General features: G+C 40.9%; 5 protein-coding genes across 7 annotated transcripts; 1 reads left to right on the forward strand and 4 right to left on the reverse strand.

Annotated features, from left to right (window-relative positions):
• Positions 1–381: 381 nt before the first annotated feature.
• On the reverse strand, positions 382–1,764 carry drd5a (dopamine receptor D5a). Its single transcript, XM_028405512.1, has one exon. The coding sequence runs from the start codon at positions 1,762–1,764 to the stop codon at positions 382–384; it is 1,383 nt and encodes a 460-aa protein (XP_028261313.1).
• A 3,159-nt stretch (positions 1,765–4,923) lies between these two features.
• On the reverse strand, positions 4,924–8,553 carry otop1 (otopetrin 1). The gene is made up of 6 exons (XM_028405502.1): positions 8,181–8,553; positions 7,846–7,982; positions 7,469–7,527; positions 7,183–7,313; positions 5,348–6,240; positions 4,924–5,094 (listed from the first exon to the last, which is right to left on the reverse strand). The coding sequence occupies exons 1-6, from the start codon at positions 8,551–8,553 to the stop codon at positions 4,924–4,926; spliced, it is 1,764 nt and encodes a 587-aa protein (XP_028261303.1).
• Positions 8,554–11,435: 2,882 nt separating this feature from the next.
• On the reverse strand, positions 11,436–15,346 carry tmem128 (transmembrane protein 128). Its single transcript, XM_028405543.1, has 4 exons — positions 15,174–15,346; positions 13,790–13,922; positions 13,225–13,386; positions 11,436–12,525 (listed from the first exon to the last, which is right to left on the reverse strand). The coding sequence occupies exons 1-4, from the start codon at positions 15,271–15,273 to the stop codon at positions 12,426–12,428; spliced, it is 495 nt and encodes a 164-aa protein (XP_028261344.1). The 5' UTR covers positions 15,274–15,346; the 3' UTR covers positions 11,436–12,425.
• Positions 15,347–16,819: 1,473 nt separating this feature from the next.
• Positions 16,820–19,478, reverse strand: lyar (Ly1 antibody reactive homolog (mouse)). Its single transcript, XM_028405526.1, has 9 exons — positions 19,355–19,478; positions 19,030–19,174; positions 18,793–18,907; positions 18,596–18,703; positions 18,367–18,447; positions 17,959–18,241; positions 17,479–17,535; positions 17,226–17,311; positions 16,820–17,099 (listed from the first exon to the last, which is right to left on the reverse strand). Exons 2-9 carry the CDS (start codon positions 19,149–19,151, stop codon positions 16,962–16,964), a joined length of 990 nt encoding a protein of 329 aa, XP_028261327.1. The 5' UTR covers positions 19,152–19,174; positions 19,355–19,478; the 3' UTR covers positions 16,820–16,961.
• Positions 19,479–19,703: 225 nt separating this feature from the next.
• On the forward strand, positions 19,704–24,941 carry zbtb49 (zinc finger and BTB domain containing 49). Of its 3 annotated transcripts, none has more exons than XM_028405488.1 (8): positions 19,704–19,785; positions 20,106–20,305; positions 20,413–21,533; positions 22,203–22,249; positions 22,331–22,404; positions 22,755–22,837; positions 23,037–23,198; positions 23,786–24,941. In XM_028405488.1, exons 2-8 carry the CDS (start codon positions 20,148–20,150, stop codon positions 24,511–24,513), a joined length of 2,373 nt encoding a protein of 790 aa, XP_028261289.1. In that variant the 5' UTR covers positions 19,704–19,785; positions 20,106–20,147; the 3' UTR covers positions 24,514–24,941. The 3 variants fall into 3 exon arrangements, with proteins under 3 accessions (XP_028261289.1, XP_028261290.1, XP_028261288.1); XM_028405487.1 differs by having other exon boundaries at positions 19,717–19,789; XM_028405489.1 differs by lacking the exon at positions 20,106–20,305 and having other exon boundaries at positions 19,716–19,789.
• Positions 24,942–25,221: the final 280 nt, after the last annotated feature.

The following is a 25,221-nucleotide window of genomic DNA, read 5'->3' on the forward strand; positions in this document are numbered from 1 at the left end:
GGATTTTAGACACTGATGCTCCAATTAAAGCCTTTGAGTAAACAACAGCTTCAGCAACACTGAACCTTTGAACAAATGAACACAGACTTCACTTGTCATGTAAATAAACACCTACACATCACTTTTTCAGAACAGGACAACAACATCACATCTCATTTATGACGCAAACTGGTAGCAGGGTGGCCTTGTGGTTACAGAGACATGTGCCCTGCTGATGTGTCCTTGAGCAAGTCACTAGACCCCCCCCCCCACCCCCCACCCCAGACCCCCTGACCTGTGGGCACCCCTGTGGAGAGGAGCTTCAGGATTGAAGGAGTTGAATGAACGATGACATTATTATTTATACATCCAATTACGCACATGGAGACACAGAGTGTGGAGTCAGTGTAATCCATTGGGTGTGAATGGTGACATCCTGTCAAGACTGATGTCTGCCTCGCAGTCCTCTAAGTCACAAACTGAGTCCGTGGCGTTTTCATTGTTATGAGAAAACTGTGAAATCCTGTCAAAAGTCTCTTCGTGCTCAATACATTCAACCACGTTGGGGATCATGTTGACGTAAGCGTTCGCGATTTCCTTGTGAATGAGGGTATCTTGGTTATATGAGACCAGCTCGTTGCTGATGTTAACAGTTTCCACCGGTGTGTTGGAGCAGAAATAGCGGCAGCCCAAGAGGCTGGCGAAGGCCTTCCTGAACTCAGCATTGAAGGCGTAGATGATAGGATTCAGGGAGGAGTTGGTCCAGCCGAACCACACGAAGACATTGAAAGTCGTCTCGCTTACGCACGGCAGACCGGCGTCCCGGTCTGTGGCTGGCCTGTCACAGAACGGGACCATGCAGTTTAGAACGAAGAAAGGTAACCAGCAACACACAAAGACACCCATAATAACCGACAGAGTTTTGAACACTTTGGTTTCCCGTTTGATCGACGTTTTCAAGGTGTTGTGGTGTTGGCACTCTATTCTGTTGGTCCTGCAACTTTGCGCGTGCTCTGCCGCTCGCTCAAGGGAGGCTATCCTTCTAATTTGTATTTGTGCAATCCGATATATTCTAGTGTATGTTACAATCATAATTGCCACAGGGATATAGAAACTTATCAGTGAGGAGGAAATAGCATACTCTCTGCTCAGGCTGGAGTCGCAGTTTTCATCTATCTGCCGACTCGTGGAGGAGTTGTGCGCTCCGGCCATTTCGTCAGCGCTGGCTTTATGCCAGTTTAGCTGGACCGGTATGAATGAAATGAGCACAGACAGCGTCCAAGTGATGCTAATCATAACAAAGGCAACACGCTGGGTCATTTTCCTCTCGTAGCGGAAGGGGCTCGAGATGGCCCAGTATCTATCCACGCTGATAATGCAGAGGTTGAGGATAGAGGCAGTGGAACACATTATATCAAAAGCGACCCAGACATTACAGAAAGTGCCAAACGGCCAATATCCTGCCACCTCTGCCACAGCTTTCCAGGGCATCACCAAGACAGCCACGAATAAATCCGACAGAGCCAGGGAGACAATAAAAATGTTGGTGACTTTGGTCCGCAGGTGCCGAAAGCGCAGCACCGCGGAGCAGACAAGGATGTTCCCCAGCAGGGTCCATAGTATGAGCAGGGACAGCAGACAGCCCGTCACAGTGCGCACTACCATATCCTTCCCCCCGTCGCTTGTTGCCTCCGTTTCGGTGCTGTTCCACATTATCTCTCCAAGGGTTGCCGGCACAGAGTCAATCCCCTGCACCGAAGACAGGTACTTTGCTGGATTCTCCATTTGCCTCTTCAAGTAAAACTGCAGTCCATTGCTCCACGCGCAGGGACGGGCTCAGTTATCAGCCATTTGCCGTGTTGTCCCCAATGACTCGATCGGCTGCCAGCCTTGTATAGAGTGCAAAACAGACGGGAAAACGGAATCGAGCGCGTTAAAACTGAGCCGAGCGACGTGCCAGGTGCGCTGAGGGGCTGAAACGCAGCACGCAGTGGCGAGTGCATGTTGCAACCTTGCCGGTCCGGTCGACTGACCTGGCTGCCTCTGTAAACCTTTCGGTCCAAGGTATCCTGAGTGTTGTGTGGGTAAGGAGGGAGTCCCTACAGCCGAACACACACTCACTTAACCAGGACTGGGCGCATGCACATCACGCCTTCTTTGTGCGTGCTATTACGCACAACAGGGTAGTGAGTCTGGAAAGGGGTGAGAGGAAACCTTCAACAATTTGAGGGATTTCGTTGGTTGATCTCCAAGTGCGTAATTACAAACTTCAATCAGTCCTATTTCTGTTTGACATCACCGGTGACCGGGGAAACAATGCAGTATGGTTATATACAATATAGACTGTATTTTAATAGACAGCATACACTCTGCATTTAAACAGCTTGTAGAAACACCCAGGCAGTTGACAGACACATCCATGTCTAATTGTAAAAGCACGGAGCTTCGCACACAGTCTACAGTGGAAACACTTGCAGAACTGTCCGTGGTGCTGAAAAAGTAAACAGCCTGTGGCATTGCTCGGTCTGTCGCTGTGTCTGTCGCCTGAGAACCTAAGTGAGCCTGGATTGGATTCAGTCGTTGTTTTGCCAGTGACATACTGGGTTTCCCTGAATATGAGTCGCCTGTTAATTCAAAGCAAAAGTGTCATAACACATCAGGTATATAAATATAGAGTAATTTTATTGCATATACCACAATGGAAGAACGCCAGTTGTTGTTGTTGTTGTTTAATTTATGGAAACATTAAGTTGTTTCCCCTTTAACAACCGCCGACTGGAGGTCGTAGCTCACCCACTTTTTAGAGTTGTTTGAACAGGTGAGTCACATTCACACTCTCAGCGGGCATGTTAAACCAGCAGCTCCGCGCGCTCTGCGTCTTCGTGTGCCATGTGCAGCAGCGGCAGCAGCAGCAGCGCCGTTTCCGGCTTGGAAACGTCACGGATATTTTTAGATGTGTCTGCGTGCTTGTCAAATCGTTCTGACACTATGTTAAAATAATCTCCCGACGCCCGCTGCCAAATTCTCGGGAGTAGGCTAACCCTTAATCTCGGGATGTGATGTCAGGAGGCAACCTGTGTCCGACACAACATTCACTTTATTTACATGCAGATGTTACCTCAAAGAGTGAATGAAACGTCAGATCAACGTAAACTATATGGTATTTTTGCTTGACGATGATCAGAGCAAAATGTGTTTATAAGTAGTACATCACTGCTATTACTTTTTAAGTAGGCTGGTTTTCTGTGAGGTGTTATCATAGTCGTAAGTAGAAGTGTCGTGGTTGTATTTGGATAGTGTTTTGTATTAAATGTCTTTATTTATTATGAACTAAACCTAATTTAGCAGCATTTTGTAAAAATCTTGATGCAGTAATTCAGCTAAGGCTTGTTATACAGGAGCTTTTGGTGTGTCCTGTACCGTCCTTAAAACATAAATATGTGGCGCCACCCAGTGGTAATGAGGTCTACTGCAACTGCAGTATCAAACATACTGCAGTTGTAGTAGACCTCTGCACCACTACAGTTAACAAAGCGTCCTCAGCAGGTAGCATAAACATGTGACAAGTCTTGTATGTGAAAAAGAAAATCTATTATTTATTTTAATAGGTAGATAGATACACATTTGTCACAATTACAGTAGTTTCTCATCAGCACCATTTATTTGGATGTCAACAAAATCATAGCACAGTGTCTGAATGATTTAGATCAGCATTGAACAGTATTTACAAAGATAATGGCAATATCGCAATTTAGAAAAAATAAAATAAAGATTTCACTACAACTTGGCACATATTGAGAACAAATACAGAGTATAGCACCAGGTTGAGAACCTGCTGGACGTCTGACTGAAATTATACTTTGATTTAAACTATTACAGTACAACTATCCATCTGTGCTTTACATGTGAGAGAGACAAGTGTCACATACTGTGATGGTTTTTATTGCTGTCCCTTCACAAGTAAACTAATCAGTCTCTGGTGCAGCGTAGCACTCATCACAGCGATGTGTTTTATATTGGCATAATTATCCTGCTGCTATTCTGTCTTGATACATGATCCTGTTAAAATACATGCTTTCAGCGTTATCTGGGTCAAGAAGGGATTCTTATCTCATCTTGCACTTCTTAGTAGCCTATAATGTAAACATCAGGTTAATCAAAACAGTTCTATCCATTGGAATCATTTTGAAGATCACCTTCCACCAGATGAGAATAGAATAGAGAACAAGAGGACACTGATGAACCTTGAATAACTGAGATGCAAGAACCACTTCTGAGAACTAAACCCCAACACAAAAGCTGATTTAATGCTATGATTGTCACTAGCCTTACAGCTGCATTGCTCCAGCTGCTGCAAATGAGAACCCTTTTCCACATACATTTCAAATTCAAATAAAATATGTGTCACGTAGGCTTGTGGCTCTGTAAAATACAGTACTATTAGACTAATAGGTGTATTAGTGGCTTAACTGCAGTATTTCCAGATATCGAGGCAGTCATCTATTATATGCTTTAAGTCACTAATAAGAAACAGTACAAAATGTGCATCTTAGATTAAACATGTGGGCCTATACTGTACATGATCCACCACTCAACCTACTAAAATCTGTCTACAGGACAAAAGGTACAAATGGCTTTAATTTAATGAATTTATAAAGCGAGAGTATTCGAGAATTCTTTTCAATAAGGTTATCTTTGATAAGCTTTATGTTATACAAAGTAATGCTTCAAGGAATGCAGGGTAATAGGTTTGTCTTCTTCTGTAATCCCCACACTGAGGGACCTACATGTTGTTTGCCTCCACGGCTTGCTCTCAAGTCTGTTGGAGTGTGACCCAGACTGCTTCCTGAACGGTTGACCTACGCTGTGAGACACTCTCCGGAGCCGGTGGTGACAAGTGTTCCTGTGCATGTTATCTGGCAATGTCAGTCATCTGGTACTCTGTCAGACTCGGCGGAACACCTCGAAGAGAGAGGCAACTGAGTGCATGCGGTAAAAAAGGTTCAAAGGAATGGCAAAATTGAGAACTGCGGTCCATATGCCGAAGCCGAACGTCTCCTGTTCCAGCCCGTTGTCGTACTGTGGCCTGCAGCCAAAAGCAGGGAGGATCCACAGCTGAAAGCAAGAAGGAAATGTAATTAGCCAAACTTGAATCCTTTTTTTTGGCCACCAGTGGGCAGCATAACAAGCTTTAAACACCACATTTGCATTTATTGGCTTGTAAAGGTTTTTGTAGATAACTCTAGCTGGCATACTGCATCATTGGCATTTATTTATTTAGCATCATGTTTTGATAAGTTTTGGTGACTGATTCATTTCATTTTCACTTAAAAACCCCTTTGTTTAACAATACTTAAACAATACTTACTGAAATGTTGCACATGATCAGTAAAAAAGCGATGTTCTTCAGAACCTGCCTCTTTATATTGGATGGCTCTTTAATTTTGTTTCCCACAGGCAGTGGCACCTCCGAGTGCTTTCGTGTACATCCGTACACCTGCTCATTTTCCATGGTGACACAGGTCCTATCCGGGGTGTCATAAGCTTGGTTGATGATGCCGTTGTATGGTGGAGCCAGGGATGAAGTCACTGAGAAGATTTCTGGAGCTGCCAGTAACTCTGGGTCCTCCCTCTCTCTGTTCTCTTGCTGGCGATAGAGAGACTCTATGATGAAGAGGTTCTGGATGTACTTCTCCAACACAATCAGCAGAGAGTAGATAAGGTTGGTCCAGTGATACGGAGGGTTGCTGGTAGTGCTGAACACAGCCACTATGCTGCACCAGGACATGAACCAGGATCCAATTGAAGATCCAAACAGCAGTTCTGTGTCCAGTTGTCTGGATGGATTTTTGGAGGTGTCCAGGGGCATGTGGTTCGCTCTGTATATGAGTAGACCTACAGCACCGGCAGAGCACATGACCACCAGCATGACAATGCCATAGATGTAGAACATGGAAATGGCCGATTGCCGCATTTGGAAGGACTGTTCTACGTGGGTAATATAGACAACCAGGATCCCGATGGTGCTGGCCAGTGCAAGCAGGCCCAGAATGGGGCCTACGGTCAAACCCTTGGTTTTAGTAGCCAGTTTCTTCTGGTTTGAAAGGTGGTCAATGGTGCGTCCGATGTTCTTCCACATGACAAAAAGCAAGGCAGAGACAAAGATGTGGTACTCAATGTTGAAAGGGTAGAGATAGTAGAGGCTGCTGGAGAACATGGAGCACGTGCTGGTGGTGCAGTTACAGTCTGGCTCTGAGTGCTCTAGAAAATAAATACAAACAAAATACCAGATATATTAAATATTACCATAATGAAGCCAACATCAAAATGTCTATACCACAGGGCCACCTGTTTAGCCTGTTTTTGCTTTATTTTTTATCATTCATTTATTTTATAATGCCAGTGTTGGTTCACTGCAATGCACCTTGAAACCATTATGCCAATAGCTCAAAGTTCACTTTCACAATAATAACATTGATACAGGTACAGCACAAAAAAACACAAATATAGCTCTCTATATTGCCCCGTGGAGGTCAATATTCATTATGCCTTTTCTACTAATTTAATACTAATTTTCTTCATTACCCCAAAATCTTAGATGTTGAGTGTCCATCTTATTCCTCTTCACTCCTTGGAAAGCCCACCACAACAGTGTATGGTTGTGCTGTTGCCCCCTAGAGATCATCTCAACAAAACCCGATCCTCCCCTCTTCACCCCCTCTTAACCCTCATCCCGCAAAAGGCTCCCACTATAGTCCTGCACCCTTTAATTAAAAAGGGAACAACAGTCAGGGTGCAGCGAGCCTAACAGTCAGCCGGATATGAGGAGGAGCAGCCGAACCCCCCAACCCTAGGCTTAGATGTATCAGTTACTGTAATTGCAGCACCCTTGGGACTAAGCAGCCTGGGGACAAAGCCGTCTGAGGTCAAGCAGGGGGTTGCCAAGATGGGTTGTGGTGGCTGAAGTGTAAGGAAAGGTCTGGGGAGGGGGTCCCTGGACCAGCAACACACTGTGTGTCTCCTGAAACCTAATAGAGAGACGTTCGACACAAACAAGACCCACTGGGCGGCCGAGCTAACCTCCCTTCGCCTCGTAAAGCCTCCTCTCTTTCCTCTTTCTTTCATCCATTGAACTGAGCTCTCAAGTGGACTATTGTACTTGTCGTCTAGGTACAAGCCAGCAATCGACCCCTTGGCCCTTACCTATAGTGAGGTTTTCATAGCCCAGAGCAGAGAGTCTTCTCTTATGGTTGTTCAAAAAGTGCTCAGCCTCTGACATCACACCACTGCACCACAGGAGGAGGTTAGTAAACACTGCATGCATTACACCAAACCTGAGGAGACAAACAGTGGAAACACAAGCTTGATAATCAATATATAATATTCAAAGATTTAGTCATGCATGTTTGGAGATTTCATAATTCTTCAGCTGTTTAAAATCAATGAATAAATGTTATGAATAAATTATACAACCAGATATTTTGCATACCTCTCAAATGTCTCAAAGCTCTTGATGACATCCTTGATGTGAAACCAGAGAAAATGCACCTAAACAAAATCCAAAGTTTGACAAAAAAATTTTTTTTACTGATTTTTGTATACATCCAGTATATACAGTCTGCTCTAATGTGCTTTTAATTATACTGAGTCGTTTAATTCCCTCAGAAAGATTCCTCTCGTCATATGCAACTACACTCAAATAACATGGACAATGATAGGATTATGTTGTAGCAGCAACTCTGTACTTACAACAAAGAGCACATTATTCAAAGACCGTAAGTGGTGCACGGGAAGGAAAAGGCACGGTTTCTAACGCTGCTGAAAGATTATCACTTTATTGAAATTAAACTGGGGTTGTAAACTTACCTGTGCTATGGTGTGAATTGCATGGATAACAGGATATACCCCGAGTACAGCCGACACACAAGACTGATAGCCAACATAATACCCGATTCGGAACGCGTCCATAATCAGTGAAAGGAGTGCAAGCAGAGTCAAACCACCTACCGAGAAAAAGTAACACAGATCCGGTTATCAATTACACTAATGAAAGAAACTATAAAAGAAAAGACATCCAGGTTCTAATTTTTATTACAAATTGTTAGCTCTATTACAGATTATTATTATTTTTTGCAGGCTTTATGGCAAGCTTATATTATATATATTGTGCACATTTACTTCTGTAAATCCAACAAACTCACCTCTGATCCAGCATGTGGTGGCGTGGACATCTTTCTCTGTCCGCGTGTTCTTCTGCCTGTCCCTCACCATGATGTACCACATCATCCAGATCAGCTGGAGGATCATGAGGCAGGTGGCAAAGGACAGCAGGTGTTTTTCCTTGACAGAGGAGTCATGGTGCGCAATGCCCATTATCAGCGCCCCTCCGATCAGCAGCAAATTGGTCCCGTACTGCCCGCTGAGGATCTCTGCATTCTTCTTCGGATAGTCCCCTGACATGTTGAACTTTAGTTTGGTGAAAATCTTCTTGTCTTGCTCGGAGCTTGAAGAAGACGAGGAGCTATGGCAATATTTGTTCAGGCACATAATATCCAGGCCGCTGTGTTCCACCATGGTGGGAGTCATGTGTAAAACCCGCAGTGCTGAGAGAAGAGTAAAGTCAAAGCCCTGTGCTATAAGTGCATTTGAGGGAGGCCAGGTGGTAACCTGTTGCTTCGAGGTGGGGATTCAGATGGATAGGTACCGTGCCAAACATGCATTCAATCTTCAAGGTCCGGCTCAGTGCTCACGCATAGTTCCAATGTCCAGACTAGCTGAGGATGGCCTTGATAGATGCCATTGTCATCTTGTAACCCTGAAACTGAAAAATGTGGTCAAGTAACAGGCTCGCTGAGTCACTGAAAATGGGGGATTGCGTTTCAGTCTGTGGTGATCCCAGACCCCAGTCTTCTTGAAACCCCCATATGTTTCAAAGAAACAGCTGAGCCTGCTGTGCCAACCATTCACCGCCTAAAGAAGCAAAAACTCTAAGCGCGGGGTTATCCACAATAACAGAAAAAAACCACAGCTTCGCCCAAATCCATTCAGTGTGGTTGCCAGACAGTCTTTCCAAGTCTACTGAAATCCTTTCAGGATGCACTATCAAGTGTTAAGCGTAAATGCCTTCGTGAGATAAAAGAGAAGATGACATTTCACAAATTTGTGATTTTTACCAGGATGCACTGTTGTGACAGTGCTTTCAATCCATGTGCCACCAACTCTAATCCTTCTGTGCACCACTTGTGGTTGTGGTTAAAAATGTTTGCTTCCGATCAGGTAAGAGGAAAAAGAATCAGATTTCAAAGTTCAAATTTACAATGCCTTTTTGTGAGTTGAAAAGAAAGGGACCATGTAGCGCAGAAACCTCTGATAGATATGACTCTCCTGTCCCATAGCCTATATATCAGGGAAGGACACGCACAATCAGTATAACAATAGGAGGGCTGCTCACGTCAGATTAAAGGGTGACTGAAGCGAAGTCATAGGAAAAGGATAAGACACTGAATCTACATTTTTTTAATAACAAACTCGACTTTTGTTTGAGTGAGTCTCAAACAACTGTAGTTTCCGTCCAGTCATTTGTACTTTTTGCTGAAATATTTAATTTATTTGTTTGTATTCGCCTATAACTTCCGCGCAGAGAAGAGAGAGCAGCAGCAAAGCGCAGCTGTGAACTTGTGCGTAAAACGTGTGTTTGAATTTTGTTAACAGCAAACTGGAAAATGATCAAGGCGCGCTCTGTCTCAGCACCATGAGTGGGCTATCGATTTCTTGATCACTGATAATCAGCACGGTTAAAGAAGAAGAGTCACATCTATACATTATCAGGACACTTTAATGGATGATTGATGAAGAACAAAACATCTTGATTGAATTTGGAAGTAGGCTACTCAGTTAATCCGTGTGGCTTATTTAAGGGACCTCTCAAAAATCACAGCACGACAAACTGAATGTGAGCGCAGTTGAGGGCAAATCAATTAGTTTTATTAATTAAAGCATTTTGAAAAGAACATGAGCCTCTAATGGAATACCATTGAGTTATAGCAGTTGATGGCCAGACTTTGAAATCTGCCTGATACAGAAGAAACAGAGTGTGCGCAATATAGTATAGTTCATTCGTATATTTTATTTCGTTTTTAATTTTTCCTTTAGTTTAGACCCGGGTAAAAACCTATTTGATAAGGACAGAAACTGAAGACATTTCTTTATCATGACTTCGATGTTAATTCAGTGCTTTTTTTCCACGTCATTCTATTGTTGAGTTTCATAACTATAATAACCTTTGTTGTTCAACATGTGGAAGAGAAATTCTGGGAACCTTCTGTCTCTTATGAGCTGGAAAGAATCAACAAAAGCATAGTGCGAAATAAGATGATCAAGTTACACTGCATCATACAGGGATCCAAGGCCGTTTGCAGCCTTGTGGGGGCCTTGTGCAAGATGCTGTTTGAGGGCCCCTCGTTTGTCAAACTGCAATGGAGAGATTTTTAATCCTTTAGGGATTTTTGTAGCATATATGTGGACATCATCCACAGTGTCCCTCTAAAGCATGTACCCAATTACAACGTTGTCACAAAAAAGTTTTTGCTTTTATTTACACATGGTGCTTGTTAAAGTAACAAAATAAGGATAAATGATCCACTGCCACAATAGTCCAAAATAATCAACAACAACAATTCTATCATTTATCCAAAAATAAATGCCTTACTAATCATTCCCATTATTGTAAACATGGGTGGCCTGCATGTCATTTACAGTGCAGTGACAGTGCAGTCCAACAATTTTGACATAATTATGCCACAAAACACGAGCAACAGCGTATTTTTGTTCAAATTCTGAATGTATTTGTAATCACATAAGGGATATAATAAACACATGTGATAGCTACTGATAAAGACAGGTCTTTTTAATTCTCAGATGAGGCTGAGCGGGCAGCTTTGGGCCCCCCTGGTGGTTTTGGGTCCCTATGCATTTGCAATAAACGGCCGTGTTGGTATCCACTGAATAGGTTAAAAGATAACAAAGGGATGTTGTCATTATCACACAGACATTTTTATGGGCGACTGATTAGCACTAAGTGGTTGTTTGGCTTTGGAAGTGCTAAATTTAGCCTTCTGATGTTTGTACTTCAGAGACATCCACAAACAACAGAAGTGGATTTGAATGCAGATTTAGACAAAAGAATTTAATTGTTCTTGGTTTAGTAAAAATGTAAATAGGTTTTTTTTCACAAATTTCATTCATTATAGGCCACTGTCTATATTCTAGACAACGAAGGTAATAATAAACAAAAATTGTCTCATGTTATATGTGTGCACCAGTTTGAAAACATATTCCTACATTAACATATTGCTGAGGTTAGAAAAATACTGATACTATACTATTTTATGTATTGGATTTTACCAGTGGTAAAAATTTCACTGGTACTGAATTGCTAAAAATAACAGAGTTTGAGGTTTGGTGTCAGATCAGCAAAACCGTTTAATGCAACAGGAAGTTTATACAACTGAAATTAGTTACAATAGTCTACTGATGAAAAATCATGTTCACATGCTTTACAACAGAATCATTAAAAACAATACACAGTTATAAAGTGAACAACCTCCTGTTTCTGTTCTTCTCCTTTGCTTAGGCACATGTCATAGAATTAAATGATAATGGATTTGAGAGCCACAACAAGAAAAGAACTGAACAAACCGAGTTTAAAAAAACAACAACATTGTGGAAATCTTCCAGACAGAAGTGGCTACACTACTACATGGTCCTGGATGGTGCAAACAGAGAATGTTGATGGTGCATGTAGATGAAGGGGTTTATGAACAGGAGAATGTCATCACAAGAAGGAGTGAGCATAAGAAGAGTTACGTTCTTTGGAAAAACAGTCCTTTTTAAAATCTTAAACTCAGATCTTAAGAGGCATTGGTGGAGAAGTTTGTCAGTAGGAGAGACCCACAGGGAAGGAGACAGCAATGTTGAAGAAAATGAAAAAAAAAGCTTCTGTTGTGTTGATACAAGTCTGCCTAAACACATGGAGCCCACAGAGGTGAACTGCAAGGAATGTAACTGGCCAGGTGTCACTGTTACCGTCACAGAAAAAGCTCATTTATTAAGTTCCTGCTGTTACTTTATCTATACTGGATGTGGAGCATGTGAAGTGACAACCCACATTAAAGAAAAGTGTTCATATACAATAGTGGAGTACAGCGCAGTTTACTAATGCATTTGGAAATTTGAACACACATTTATGCATATTGATTCATTAAAAGAAAACAAAAACATCAAATGTAACATTTACTTCACTTGACACAATGCCAAATTCTGAAAGTTGCTAGAAGTGTCTTCTACTTTTGGACAAAACTGCATAAGTCCAACAAGACAGTTTGGTGAAAATTAAAAATAACCACAGCATTATTAAAAAAAAACTATAACATTTCCACCTTTCACATTCATCCAAGCAAGGAGATTAACATGACCACACCCATGAACTGTGTGAAGAGGATGAGGGGAGTGAAGAAGGACCACACTGGCCACAATGCAATGGTAAAGCTACAGGAGAAACAACAGGTATAATTAATCAATCAATCTGTATGTAGTGCTTTTCATAAAACAATGTCTGTCAGACAGTCTTGTCAAATCAAAAAGCTTACATTACATCTACTATGGCTAACAGCAGCTAAAACCTGAAGCCTCTGTGAGGGATATTTCAACAATGATTGTCATTGGCGGTCATTTATCTTTTAGTTGCATTAACACTGATTATACAAATGTAACAGAGTGACAGTTCAGGTTTGCTGTTTTAGGGACAAAGGTGAAGAGGCCAGATTGAGATGGTTTGGACACGTACAGAGACAGTGGTTAAATTGGTAGAAGAGTGATGGCAATTGAGCTGCCAGGCAAGAGTTTAAGAGGAAGGCCAAAGAGCAGATACATGGACATGCTAAGAGAGGACATGAAGTTGGTATGAAAGAAGAGGCAAATCATCTGTTCCCACTGAGCTCATGCAAGAGTTGAAAAACATATGGAAAATTAGTTTGTTACAATAATGGCTTGTTACTCACAGAGTATTCAATAACATAAAACTCTCTCTAATCATGTCCCCTAAAAATATAAGGCTTAAGTTCAAGTAACCAAATTTAAACACTACACGCTTCTGTACAGTCACTATTCATAATTCTTCTAAGTCTTTGGTGATGTTTATTTGTAATGATGAAGTTATAGGGTTGACAGCTTGGACTTCTGTTTTACCTGCCTGATGCAGCAAGAAAAGCTGCAGTCGTGATGGGAGGAATGGCAGGGTACTCTTGGTCATAGTGCTGGATTCCTTTGAACCACTCCAGGTACACAATGCAAAACATGGCCAGAGATAAGCAGGTCCCGAGAAGTACCAGACCAACACTGAACCACCAACTGAAAAAAAACAAACAGGAAACACGACATAAAGAGCTGAAGGAAGTCTATTCACCACAGAAGAGGGTGTAATATCAACACAGCTTGTGATGGTATCAGATAGCGGTGGTTTCATCAGTATCATATACCGGTAATACCACAGAAAACAAAACAAAACCTGTTTTCTTTGTCAACTATCACCTTTTGTAAACAAAGGTTTTCTCCGAACAGTGCCCTTTGCGTGCAGGTCCTATTTAGGGAACATACTGGTACCTCTAACAAACAGACTAGTATAATAATGACGTATTTCAATATATTAATTTTTCACTAACTTCACGACATAGAGCACATTGACTGATTTACTTCTAAAACAGGGAATGAGTGAACATGTGGATGAAGTCAATCACCATTGTAGCTCTTTCACCTTTTGATATCCTCATTTTCCATGATGTTACGGAAAAAGTCAGTGTAGTAGGTCACAGCTATTGATGCCACAATCCAGAAAACGGAGTGTTTATTAATGCGAGGAAGTGGTTTGGCATCTTTGTCCTCCTGACCTGAAAGCAAACAAGATAAATTCGAAATTAAATAATTTAAACACAATTAGAATTAAAAAAAAAACATTTCACTCCTCTGGCAACACTGAAACGCTCTATGACTTAACATAAACTTCAATCCATCCTCTCTTTTATCCTGCTTAACACTGTTTTACCCTGGGTCACAAGGCATCTGGAGGCCATCCAAGGTGTCAATGGATGAGAAAACATAAACTTAATACTCAGAAACACTGAAAGGGTTACAGTATGGCATAGAATTCACAATCAAAAAAATAAGATTCGTCTTGCCTTAACAGAATGCGCTAAAACCCTACCATTCAGATTTACACAGCTTTTGAGGCGAAACCGATATGTTTCTTTGAGATAATCTTGCTTCTCAGAGAGCTATTAATCTCTATAATTTGCTGGTTGATTAAACGTATCCGAGCCTGTAGTTGGCTGCTGAAGTGGCTCGGCATGCTGGTCTACTCTGTGCAGAGTTCACAATGAACTCAGCGCCCCAGACAAATAGTTGGCCTACATCTTTAATCAAATTTATGCCTGCTAGCCCCCCATCGAGTATAGCTATATGAATGTATGTATGTAGGTATGTCTATATATATATGCCGGTATATACAACTGACACTAACATGTGTAAGTGTACATGGGCAAATATTTAGAAAAACAAAGAAGATTAAACAAATGTTTGGTTATGTTACAATTATCAGCTTACAGGCAAAGACTCAGCCTTGGATTGGGAACAGAGCAGGGGTAGAGTTTCTCTGTATTATATTGCTGAGCTGACACAGCGTGTGTTCACAGTCAAAACAATTAAGAATTGGTGGATTTCTGCCAGTGAGGGCCCTCAGTGTTGGACAATTGTCCACTGTACGAGCTGCCTACAAGACATCATTTGAATAAAAAATACGCAGTCACAGTCACCACCCGTTCTACTATGCTTTAAAGTTTTTATACGCTTAATGTTGGAAACGTCAAGTTGTGTAAGGACCATACAGAGTTAGGAAGTTAACCTGCTTTTCGCTTCTTTTCTATCCTAAGCATTTTAACACGCTTTTCCCGGCTTAACAGCAGAGCTCAGCTAAAATATACAGCAATTTATTAGACTGCACGACAAAGTAACACACAATAAACACAGCTTTCACATTAACAGTGTTTGTAACAGCAATGTTACATTACTGTATTAATGTTTCTGCCAGAAAACTAAGTACAACTGGCCAATAGTGTTAGCCAAAATTATTTTGGGAAGCTTACTCTTTTCATATTCTTCACCCGATGTCGTCGTTTGCATAAGAAACTCCGCATCTCTCCTAAATCGATTTCGCAACGTTGCAAGCTCACTGTCGTTCAACATTATGTTGTTGTTGGAAAAAGTTACATTAGCTCTGAAAGCTAACTGGCACCAGTTAGCACTTCCTGTTGGAAACCGAGTCGCTTTTTTATGACGCATTCGAGCGAGCCAACTGTAGTTTCTTGTATTAGAAATGACGGCACATAACAAATTGCGCTGTATATCCTCCTGTATACAGCCTCATGTTATGTATTTACATTGCATAGGTACATAAATTATATATATACACACAATTCCAGTTATAATTGAACATATAATTAAACTGAACAATCTTTACATAAATTCAGCCACTAAATGTGCGTCTATAAAGACCACTTACTGTACATTGATTAAATTGGACCACAGGAGCTGGGAAATATTTAGAAAATATTTGCATGCAGAGCTCTGACAGGGTATATTTGCTGCTATCACTCATAACGTCTGCAGAATGCATAATAGCTGGCTGTTTTCCATAGCTCATCTTGAATGTATAGCTTTACATAGTGCTGGCTAGAATCTGACACTGCTGATACTGGTGCCCTGCTTTTGAACTCTCTGATTAAAAAACTTTCAATAAGGCAAACACAAGGCCCAGAAGGACAAACGGTATTTCTTAGTAAGTGGCTACAAGTTATTCTGTGTGTTTGCTGGAAATAATTTTTATATTTGCCAATTTTACATTCTATCTTTTGCAAGATAGAATTTGCAATTTTGTAATGACAATATTTAGGTGAAGCTATACATGAAGTAAAGTAAATAATGTCTGTCCATAATACCTAAGGGAAGCTGCAAATGGCATAATATGGATAAATATACCATTTTGATCAAGGCAAAATACACTGGCCACAATTAAACATAATATATTATATATATGTTACATATAATTTGTGTTGCAGGAGAAGATTAGTTTCAGTATTATGTGAGGTCTGGATTAAATCAAAGAATTAAGCACTACTGAGTCCCACTGGATTAGAAAACATCATTTTAATACTAGCAAACTTGAGTAACAGCATGACTAAAACCCAAAGTATGCAATATACAATTACAGGTAAGCAGTGTGATGAATGAGCATCAGTGTTAAACCTGCTGGGATTAGCGGAGCTTCATAAAGCTGGGCAGATTTCCTCCTCTGTGTGTGTGTGTATGTGATGTGTGTGTACAGGGTAAAGAGACTGCCCATTCTAGCCGTGGAAAATCAGACAGCATTAAAACTTCACCTGAGGCTGACACCAAGCATCTTGCTTCTATGGAGCTTCTGTGTCCCCGGCCAAGTGAACCCCGTTCGGGGTGCCGAGGAATGTGCATTAACTTCGTCCCGTGTGAGAGTCAAATTCACCTCAGGTGCACCTCTCCCGTTTCCCTTCCCCCACTCTAACATCCAATCCCACAGATAAGGTGCCATTTCCCAGCGTTACTGTGAGCTTGGAATTAGAAACAGAGCAGCCATCCATCACAACTGTCACTTTATACATTATATAACACTGACACATCCAAGGGCAATTTGTAAAAGTCAAGTTGACCAGACTGGCTGTAGAGCTAAACACTGCTAAACAGAACACAGGACTCATAATTCAGTAATAAAATGATTTAATCTTCAAGATTATATCATATGTATAAAACATCCAAGTGAAGATGGTAGACATCAATAGCATTTAATTGTAAAAATCTATTAACAACAGGCATTTCATCACATATGTAGGCAATGAATAAACCTACTTCACAAGTTTAACTCTATCTTTCAAAACTCTAAACTTTGGATTATTTTTAACCTTTTTGTTGAAAAGTGCTAGCACCTCCTGCTCTGTCCTAAAGTTCCTATCACCAGTGAAAGAGTAGTAGGCTGCCAGAACCTGCAAAAGACAGACACATTTTTAACATCATGATAAACATTATTTGAATTTATTTGAAAAAAAAACTGAAGGTCTTAAGATATTTTCTGTACAAATAATAAGCTACAGAATGATTAAAATAATCACCTTCTTCCGGAGTTTCTTCACTGGCAGCTCCTGGTCAGGTGATGCTCTCAGCACTGCCTTGATGCTGCCCTTCCAATTAAATTTTCCTGTAAATTGTTTAGAAACATAAAATAGTTTTCAGCAATAGGAATGCACACAGAGAATCATTTCCTCAACAGAAGAAGCAACACTGACCTCTGGTGGTGTTTTATTACTTATGACAGTCATGTATTTGATGAAATAAAGTTCATCATTATGTAGAGAACCACATTACCTCCAGAAACATCTTGTTCCTCAGTCTCGTCTGACACATCAGCAGCTTCTGGTTCAACTAGAAAAAGTTCCCCATTGAATAATTTTCATTCTTAGGATTCCATACATTTCTCAAAACATTTATGTACATCAATAGTGTTTTGGAAGCTGGATAAATTATACTGGTTAAAAAAAAATCAGGTTGAGAAATACTCTGGTCTGTCATTTCAGTTAAAAATAAACTCTGTTTTTTTTCTAATTTGTATTTAGTTTATGTAACCTGTTCAGTAGAGTGTATTAAGTGTGCACTATGTCCAGTTTAATATTGCAATAGCATGCTTTTTTCATTTTCCCTGTTACTTTTTTACAATTTACAAATTACAATTTAGTTGGTTTTACAGTCAATAGTACATTGTAAACCCCAAATATATTCACAGAAGACCATGCAAGCTGAGTAACTAAAACACTAACATGTGCAGCACTACAGAAAAAATATGCAAACCTTTTCTTTTCTTGATGCACGTGGCCTGGTCTACCACATCACCATTCTGCTCTTCATCTGTGACGTCTTCGCAGTCATATTTTCTCTTCTTGTCCTTTTTCTTCTTCTTGCCTGCCTGGTCCTCCTCTGGCTCCTGGATAGTTGTCGTTTCAACACCTTTTGGAGCTTTCTTCTTCTGCTGACGAGCCTCTTTGCGCTCCCGTTTGTTATGTTTCTTCTTCTCAACATCTGGTTGGCCATTCTGCTTTTCATCAGCCACTGTCTGCTGGGTGGGATCTAGAGCCTGTCAGATAATGGGCCAGTAATAAAAGTAAATTGGTAGACATGGTATATGGTTTTCTCTCTTGCTTTCTTTTAACATTACTAAGCATATATAAAAAAAACTCTCATTGCAGCAGGATAACTTACATTGTCACTTGCAGCAAGAATATCCCACACTTCTTCATGCAGACTGGTGTTGGTTATTTTAAGACTGTTTCTCATCCAATTCTGAAAATTAAAAGCAAACAAACAATTTAACACAGTATCCATTCTTGCCAAAAATCATGCACAAAACTGCCAAACTGCAAGCAACATGCCACTGGTTAGCACACTGACAATACATATTGTTTCCCCATCCTATTGCTTTAATACCAACCTGAAACTTGGCCTTCTTTCTTGGTACATTGTCATAAGCACTGACTTGTCTGAGCACGTCTCTCAGCTTTGCACTGACTCCAGGTTTGTTCATGGCTTCATGGACTCTCTTTAGTAAAAGAGAAAAATGCAATAAAAACACTCCCACAGTCTTATATACAAAATAACAGATATGAGCATTGTTTTTCTATATTTTACCTGGATCCACTGCTGCTGTTTCACATCTCCTTTGTTTGCCTTAGCCTCGTAGCCTTTGCCACCGTACTTCTGATCTTCACTGATACATTTGATGTGGTCTTTGTAGTCATCATTCCTGTTTAACACATACAACGACATGCCATTGCACACATGTAACTCGTGTGCAACTCACATATAACGGACGAGTGCACTCTGAACAAGGAGGCCAGCTGACTTCAAACTGAACAGAGTATTTACCAAAAGTCGTTTCCACAGTCGATGCAGGACAGAACCTGGCACCCCCGGCACATGTTCACGTGTTTATCAACCTGAGCTTTCTTCAGGGATTCACCACACGCATTACAGGTAAAGAACACCATTTTGAAAACTCTGCTTTGATGAGCTGTAACAACAACCCGCCAAACCAATGGGTACGTACAACTGTATTAACCGAAATTGGAAACTCCACAAGCGACAGTTCGTAGTGCAAACGCTAACGTTATCCAAAGAAAAAACAGCTAACAATATTAACAACTAAACCATTTGAAAATATACTAACAAATACAATTAGCGGAGGATTTACCCAAATCTGTAGATGTAACGAGCCGCTAGATTAAACTCTGTTAAGCCTTAAATTTACATTTGGAGGATAGTTAGTTCCATCCGCATGAACGTTTCAAAACACACGTGACTACAACAGTTAGTAGTTACTACTTTTGTCTTCCGTGTGCAACTGCAACTAAAGAAAGGTTCCGGACACAGTGGTCATATTTTTTTACGAAACGTTTTTAGAACCAGAAGCCACATTTCAGCCAAATTTCAGCATGCCATCTAGTTATACTAATATAAAATTACATTAAACTATCGTTATTTAACGTAAGTACATATTTGTTATCAGAGTGATATTTGAGTGTTGTTTAAGCTGTTCAAAATACAGGTTGTACCAGGAAGTGATGTAATGTTGTTGTAATGTCGAAAAGTGACCTATCATCCAAATAAAAGGAATCCTCTCCTGTAGGTTTGTATTTATGTTTATGACTAACGTTACACAACTAACATGCATTTGAACTGTTTTTTAGTTGAAAGTATAATTCTTTCGGGATCTGATGCTGCAACATCTGCACATATTCGCACGGCGACATCGATGTTAGAATAGCTTTGAAGAAAGATTAACCGTTTCATCCAATTTTTGCATGGGTGGTCTCGTAGCTCAGGCACACTGGATTCTGCGCGGTTGTTGAATTATATGTAGATTTTATGAATACTGATATTTACTAATGACTAATAACTCAGTTTAGTCACTCGTTCAGTTTAACGTGTGTCTCTTCGGTAAGGTCTTTGATGAATAAGTTGGAGCTGAACGGTCCAGCCGCTGAATGACCATGGACACCCTATCCAGCCACAGTTCATACCTCCTTCAGCAGCTTCAGGAGCAGAGGATTCAAGGGCTTCTGTGTGACTGCATGCTGGTGGTCAAAGGTGTCTGCTTCAAAGCCCATAAAAATGTTCTGGCTGCCTTTAGCTCTTATTTCAGGTGCCTTTTAAGTTCGTATATTCATTAAACAGAGAAAAATCTGTAACATATTGCCACCATCAAAGTTTGATGTTTAAAGTAACCACATATAATTGTGATCTTTGCAGGTCTTTGTTCCAAAATTCCCCCAGTCAAAAGAATGAGGTTTTCAACCTGAGCATCCAGGATGTCAGTGGCATTGGCCAAATATTGGACTACATGTATACCTCGCATCTCGACATTAACCAGGATAATGTACAAGCACTCCTGGACATCGCTCAGTGTTTGCAGGTTCCAAATGTACAGAGTATGTGTAATGCTTTCCTAAAGCCTTGCCCCCCTCCAGTGGAAATACCTTCTTTTTCCCTCCCTGGCATGCTGGGCTCGGACCATGACTGCCTGTTGGGGAGCAGTCTTCCTCATGATGTTGACCTCCATTGTTCCTCTGAATCCCAGAGACCTGGCTTTAGCAGTGACATGGATCACACAAGAAGGATGCCAGTTTCCATGCCTAATAGCAGCTCAAACTGTGAAGTGGCTAGCAGCTCTCAGGCACCTGTTGAAAAACAGCTAGTTCATGGATACAAGCTCCGCAACTTCTACAGTAAGCAGTACTTCAAGCAAAGTGCAATTCAAAGTAACAGTGCAAATCAAGGCCCATGCCCTTTGGTGCTGGTAGAGGAACAGCAATGCCAGCTTGGAATGAGCCAGGGAGGTAACAACACCCCCGTGAACTCAGGAAACACAGTTCAGCCCAGCCCTCCTTGCACATCTGTGGCTGTAGAAAAGAACACTGTCTCCTCTTTAACGCCCTCAGATAATTTAAACATACCTAACTCTGACCCAGCAGACTCCATGCTCAACAAGCCAATGCGACCAAAGAAGGCAGTGTACCTAAAGAAATATAACTACCTCAGGTCCCAGAAGGCTTTGGAGGAGATGTCCAATGAATCAGTCATTGACCCTGTTCTCAGCTGCTCTAAAGAGAGCCACCAAGGGGAGTCTGTGGTCCAGACTGAAGCTTCAGAAGCTACTGTTGAAGACAGTACTGCAGATAGAGAGGAGGTTCCTGCAATAACAGCAGATGCACAGATTCCCAGTCCTCCACCAGTGAACCAAGAAGAACTAAACCCAAAGCCTGTGCCAGAGCCACCACAGCAAAAAGGACACAAGCAGTATTGTTGTGAAGTTTGTGGGAAAATCTTTAAACACCCAAGCAACTTAGAGCTGCACAAGCGCTCACATACAGGTATTCATATATACATACAGAGCTACATGAATGTTTGTGAACCCTTTCTTAACCAAGATGACTTGCTGGCATTAAAGGTAGGGTACAGGATTTCATCCTGATGCACTTCTTGTTAAATTAGTGTAACTTCTCTTTACAATCCGATAGCACCTAATTAGGTAGTTTCACAATAAAACAAAGAATATTAATCATCTGTGGAAGCTATAAAACGCTAAAACATGAGCCAATCCTCCGGGTGGACCCTGCGCAGAGTATTGGCTGGTTGTCTCTCTCTTCCTGCTCTGCGCGCACCAGAGAGGTACGTGCATGATGTCCGAAGTCACAGACCGCAGCACGTCTTTAGATAATGCGCATCCATGAGATTGGGAGGTGTGGCTTCAGGGTGAGCTCCGAGAGAAAGGGGCGTGTGTTTACTTTCGAAATCTGGCTGACTCTCACTGAATTTTCAAAATCTCCTACCTTTAATGGAACAATTAATTCTTAATCATACCAGTGAATTCAACAAGGAAATTTTGGACATGAGCTCATTTCTTTTCCTACTTTTACGACTTTGAAAATCAGGTGATGTTTTAGGTCATATTCATGCAGAAATACAGAAATTTCAAGCAGCACTGAACATTTAATGTAAGAAATGTATTTTTCGACACAAACCTACATTTTCTGTTGCAGGTGAGAAGCCATTTCAGTGCAATGTTTGTGGGAGAAACTTTTCACAGGTATTTTTGGTGTGTTTTTGAGTAAGCAAGGTGCTTTAGATTGTCACATTATTAAAATGAGTTTCTGTTTCTGTTTTATAGGCAGGGAATTTACAAACACATTTGCGACGTCATTCTGGAGAGAAACCGTACATCTGTGAGCTGTGTGGTAAAAGGTAAAATACCTCCCAAATCTCAAATGTCTACCATATTCATTCAGATTTCTTTATTTTTCTTTTCTCTCTCCTTGTGAACCAATTTCTCTTTTGTTCTTTTGTTAGGCTTATATTTGTGTATTACATATACACATTGTATGTCTGCCTTAGTTATTTTTATTAAAATTTAGAAATAAATAAATCATCTCTTAAGTACATTTCTCATGTAATTGCAGTTCCACAGTTATTAATTATAATTGGCGACAGGCACTGAAAAATTGATGATTCATGTCAATGCAGCATTTCAGTGCTGCAATATTTAGAAGACTACTACTTTGAATACTTTACTTAATTTCTTCTGTGTTTTCCAGCTTTACTGCATCTGGAGATGTCCATCGTCATAAAGTGGTGCACACAGGAGAGAAGCCACATCTGTGTGATATATGCGGACGAGGTATGTAACACCTCTCAACATAAGCAAGAGTTTTTAATACTAATACTAATTTAATACTAAAACTAATCTAGAATCTAGAATCTAGAATGGTTTAATGCTTTAAGAAAATGTCTTATATTAGCAAAGTAATTGAATTCAAAGAGGCAACAGGAAAATGGCAACTTGTACGACACATCATTTATATTTTTTTTTTAATCAGGATTTAATAACCTGAGCAACCTTAAGGAGCACAAGAGAACTCACGCAACAGATAAAACTTTTACATGTGACCAGTGTGGAAAGTCCTTCAACACACACCGAAAGCTTCTCAAGCACAAGGCCCGCCATGCTGGGGAAAAACCACACAGCTGTGCCACCTGTGGTAAGAAACAATTTCTGCCTTGTTCTAAAGTATTATTTACATACATTTTTGAGGATTTTAGAGACATGCTTACATAATTTAAAATATTATTGGTAGTCAAACCTGTCTATGAGTAACTGGCCATCAGATATGAATGTTAGTCTAGTCTGGTTTTACCAAACGTGGGTATGAATAACAACAACAGAAAGTGCTTCAGCCATGTTTTTTGACCATACATCTCAATGTATCTAACAACTCAGCTGTCTTCACAGGCACTGTCATAGCTCACATTTAACTCATGCTTAACTCCTTTATGACCTGAAGCATATTTCTATACTAGTTTTATACTATTTCTCAGGTGTGTGTATACTGTGCTCTGAGCTCTTCCAAAACAAGGGTGCACTCACACCTTTAAAAATGTGCTGTCAGTACACAGACAGAGCACTGGAGCTGCAAACATGCTTTCCACTCTATACAATTTGTTTGAATACCTACCAAATGAAGAGCATGCTGTAAACTGTGAAACCACGTTTTCCCAAAAATGTCTGTATTTTTTTATTATCACTGATAATGTCTGATGTTTTGAATATTGTTGTAAATCACTGCAGGGAAGTGTTTCATTGGCTCAGGGGACTTGCAGCGTCACATACGGTCACACACCGGTGAAAAACCCTACATTTGTAATACCTGTGGAAAGAGCTTTACCCGTTCTGCCATGTTGAGGAGACATAGCAACATGCACTGCAAGGGACCTCCGGTCAACAGCCCAGTTACCGTAACCACTGAGCAGACTCATAGCTCAGAAGGGGCAGCTTCATTCTCCAAACCTGTCAGCCACGATAAACCTCCTGCTGCTGCCACTGAGCAGCATTTCTCAACTGTGATGCCCCACACAGGGTTAGAAAAACCCTCACCGTCTACTCATTCACCGCCACAATCATCGTCACATATTGAGACGCCACCTCCCAATATGCAACTCAGCCCATCATCAACCCCGCTTCCAGAGCTGCGCTCCCTGGTTCCCCATCACCTCCTCTCATCCAACCACCAGGAGAGAATTTCAGCTCTACCCTCCACAGAACGCATGAAGCTGGCCAAACACCAGATGTCTGAGGAGCCTGTGTATGGTCCATATGTGGAGAATGGGAACATGTCAGTGGACATGGGCAGAGGCCTGACTGGGAGACCCTACCTGCCTCCCACAGATAGCCACTGCAGTTCTCTTACAGGGTCAAGCAGGACCTATAGGTCCAGTGAAGGCCAGTTTATATCTAGTGTGACTCTGTGGGGCCTTGCAATGAAAACGCTACAGAATGATAATGACATGGAACAGTAACATTATATATCTTCCTCAGATAAGCACAGCCAAGCCTGATCAGACTGAGGGCACTTCACTGATACTTACCGGGTCGATTGTGATTAGTTTAGGCTGACCTTAATCACAGAAATGGTAGCTTTTCAGTGGAAGCAAACAGCTATGATAATATGAGGAATGTTTTTGCAGGTCTAATGTAGAGTTATAATTGCTCAAAATCAAACCCAGTGCTTCTTAGTTTCAAGAATACAATGAAGAAATGATTACATCCTCCAGTGGAGATAAAACTGCTGTTGTGCTGCACGTTTAAAAAGTCTTTTCACAGCAAGCATTGTGTCTTATACAGCTGTACGGTTTAAGTGAACAGAAGAGTGCAGCAGCAGTTTTTCAGTCCTTTATGATTCAGTGAGGATTCACCCTTTAATGTTCTCTAAACATCCCAGGATGCATCACAGCTAGTAACAAAGAACAATTCTTTGACTTTGTATATACTGCACTGCACTTTAAAAAAATTTAGAATTATTTTAAAGTAAAATCAGTGTCAAATTCTGATGTATTCTATTCATAAAAGAATAAAATGATCCTCTGATAATTATATGCTGTAGTCTTATTTACTTAGTCCCCAGTAACATTAGTTGTCAGACTACTATTTTGTGTCGACAAGTCTAGTTGCACGTACTGTAGCATTTGTTTTAAAGCCTGTCCATTCTGATCATGTGCCTCAAAGTA

This window comes from Parambassis ranga, chromosome 5 (assembly GCF_900634625.1).
Source record: "Parambassis ranga chromosome 5, fParRan2.1, whole genome shotgun sequence".
Classification (NCBI taxonomy): Eukaryota; Metazoa; Chordata; class Actinopteri; family Ambassidae; genus Parambassis; species Parambassis ranga.

Coding starts and splice junctions, on each gene's coding strand:
- drd5a (XM_028405512.1), bottom strand. CDS start 1,764: ATGGAGAATCCAGCAAAGTACCTGTCTTCGGTGCAGGGGATTGACTCT.
- otop1 (XM_028405502.1), bottom strand. CDS start 8,553: ATGGTGGAACACAGCGGCCTGGATATTATGTGCCTGAACAAATATTGC. Junction 7,528..7,845: donor CAATTCACACCATAGCACAG/GTAAGTTTACAA, acceptor GATTTTGTTTAG/GTGCATTTTCTCTGGTTTCA. Junction 7,314..7,468: donor AGCTTTGAGACATTTGAGAG/GTATGCAAAATA, acceptor TTGTCTCCTCAG/GTTTGGTGTAATGCATGCAG.
- tmem128 (XM_028405543.1), bottom strand. CDS start 15,273: ATGTTGAACGACAGTGAGCTTGCAACGTTGCGAAATCGATTTAGGAGA. Junction 13,387..13,789: donor GAAAATGAGGATATCAAAAG/GTGAAAGAGCTA, acceptor GTTTTTTTTCAG/TTGGTGGTTCAGTGTTGGTC. Junction 12,526..13,224: donor TTTCTTGCTGCATCAGGCAG/GTAAAACAGAAG, acceptor TTTCTCCTGTAG/CTTTACCATTGCATTGTGGC.
- lyar (XM_028405526.1), bottom strand. CDS start 19,151: ATGGTGTTCTTTACCTGTAATGCGTGTGGTGAATCCCTGAAGAAAGCT. Junction 18,908..19,029: donor GACTGTGGAAACGACTTTTG/GTAAATACTCTG, acceptor TGTGTTAAACAG/GAATGATGACTACAAAGACC. Junction 17,100..17,225: donor TGAAGAAACTCCGGAAGAAG/GTGATTATTTTA, acceptor TGTCTTTTGCAG/GTTCTGGCAGCCTACTACTC.
- zbtb49 (XM_028405488.1), top strand. CDS start 20,148: ATGACCATGGACACCCTATCCAGCCACAGTTCATACCTCCTTCAGCAG. Junction 20,306..20,412: donor GCCTTTAGCTCTTATTTCAG/GTGCCTTTTAAG, acceptor TGATCTTTGCAG/GTCTTTGTTCCAAAATTCCC. Junction 21,534..22,202: donor GCACAAGCGCTCACATACAG/GTATTCATATAT, acceptor TTTCTGTTGCAG/GTGAGAAGCCATTTCAGTGC.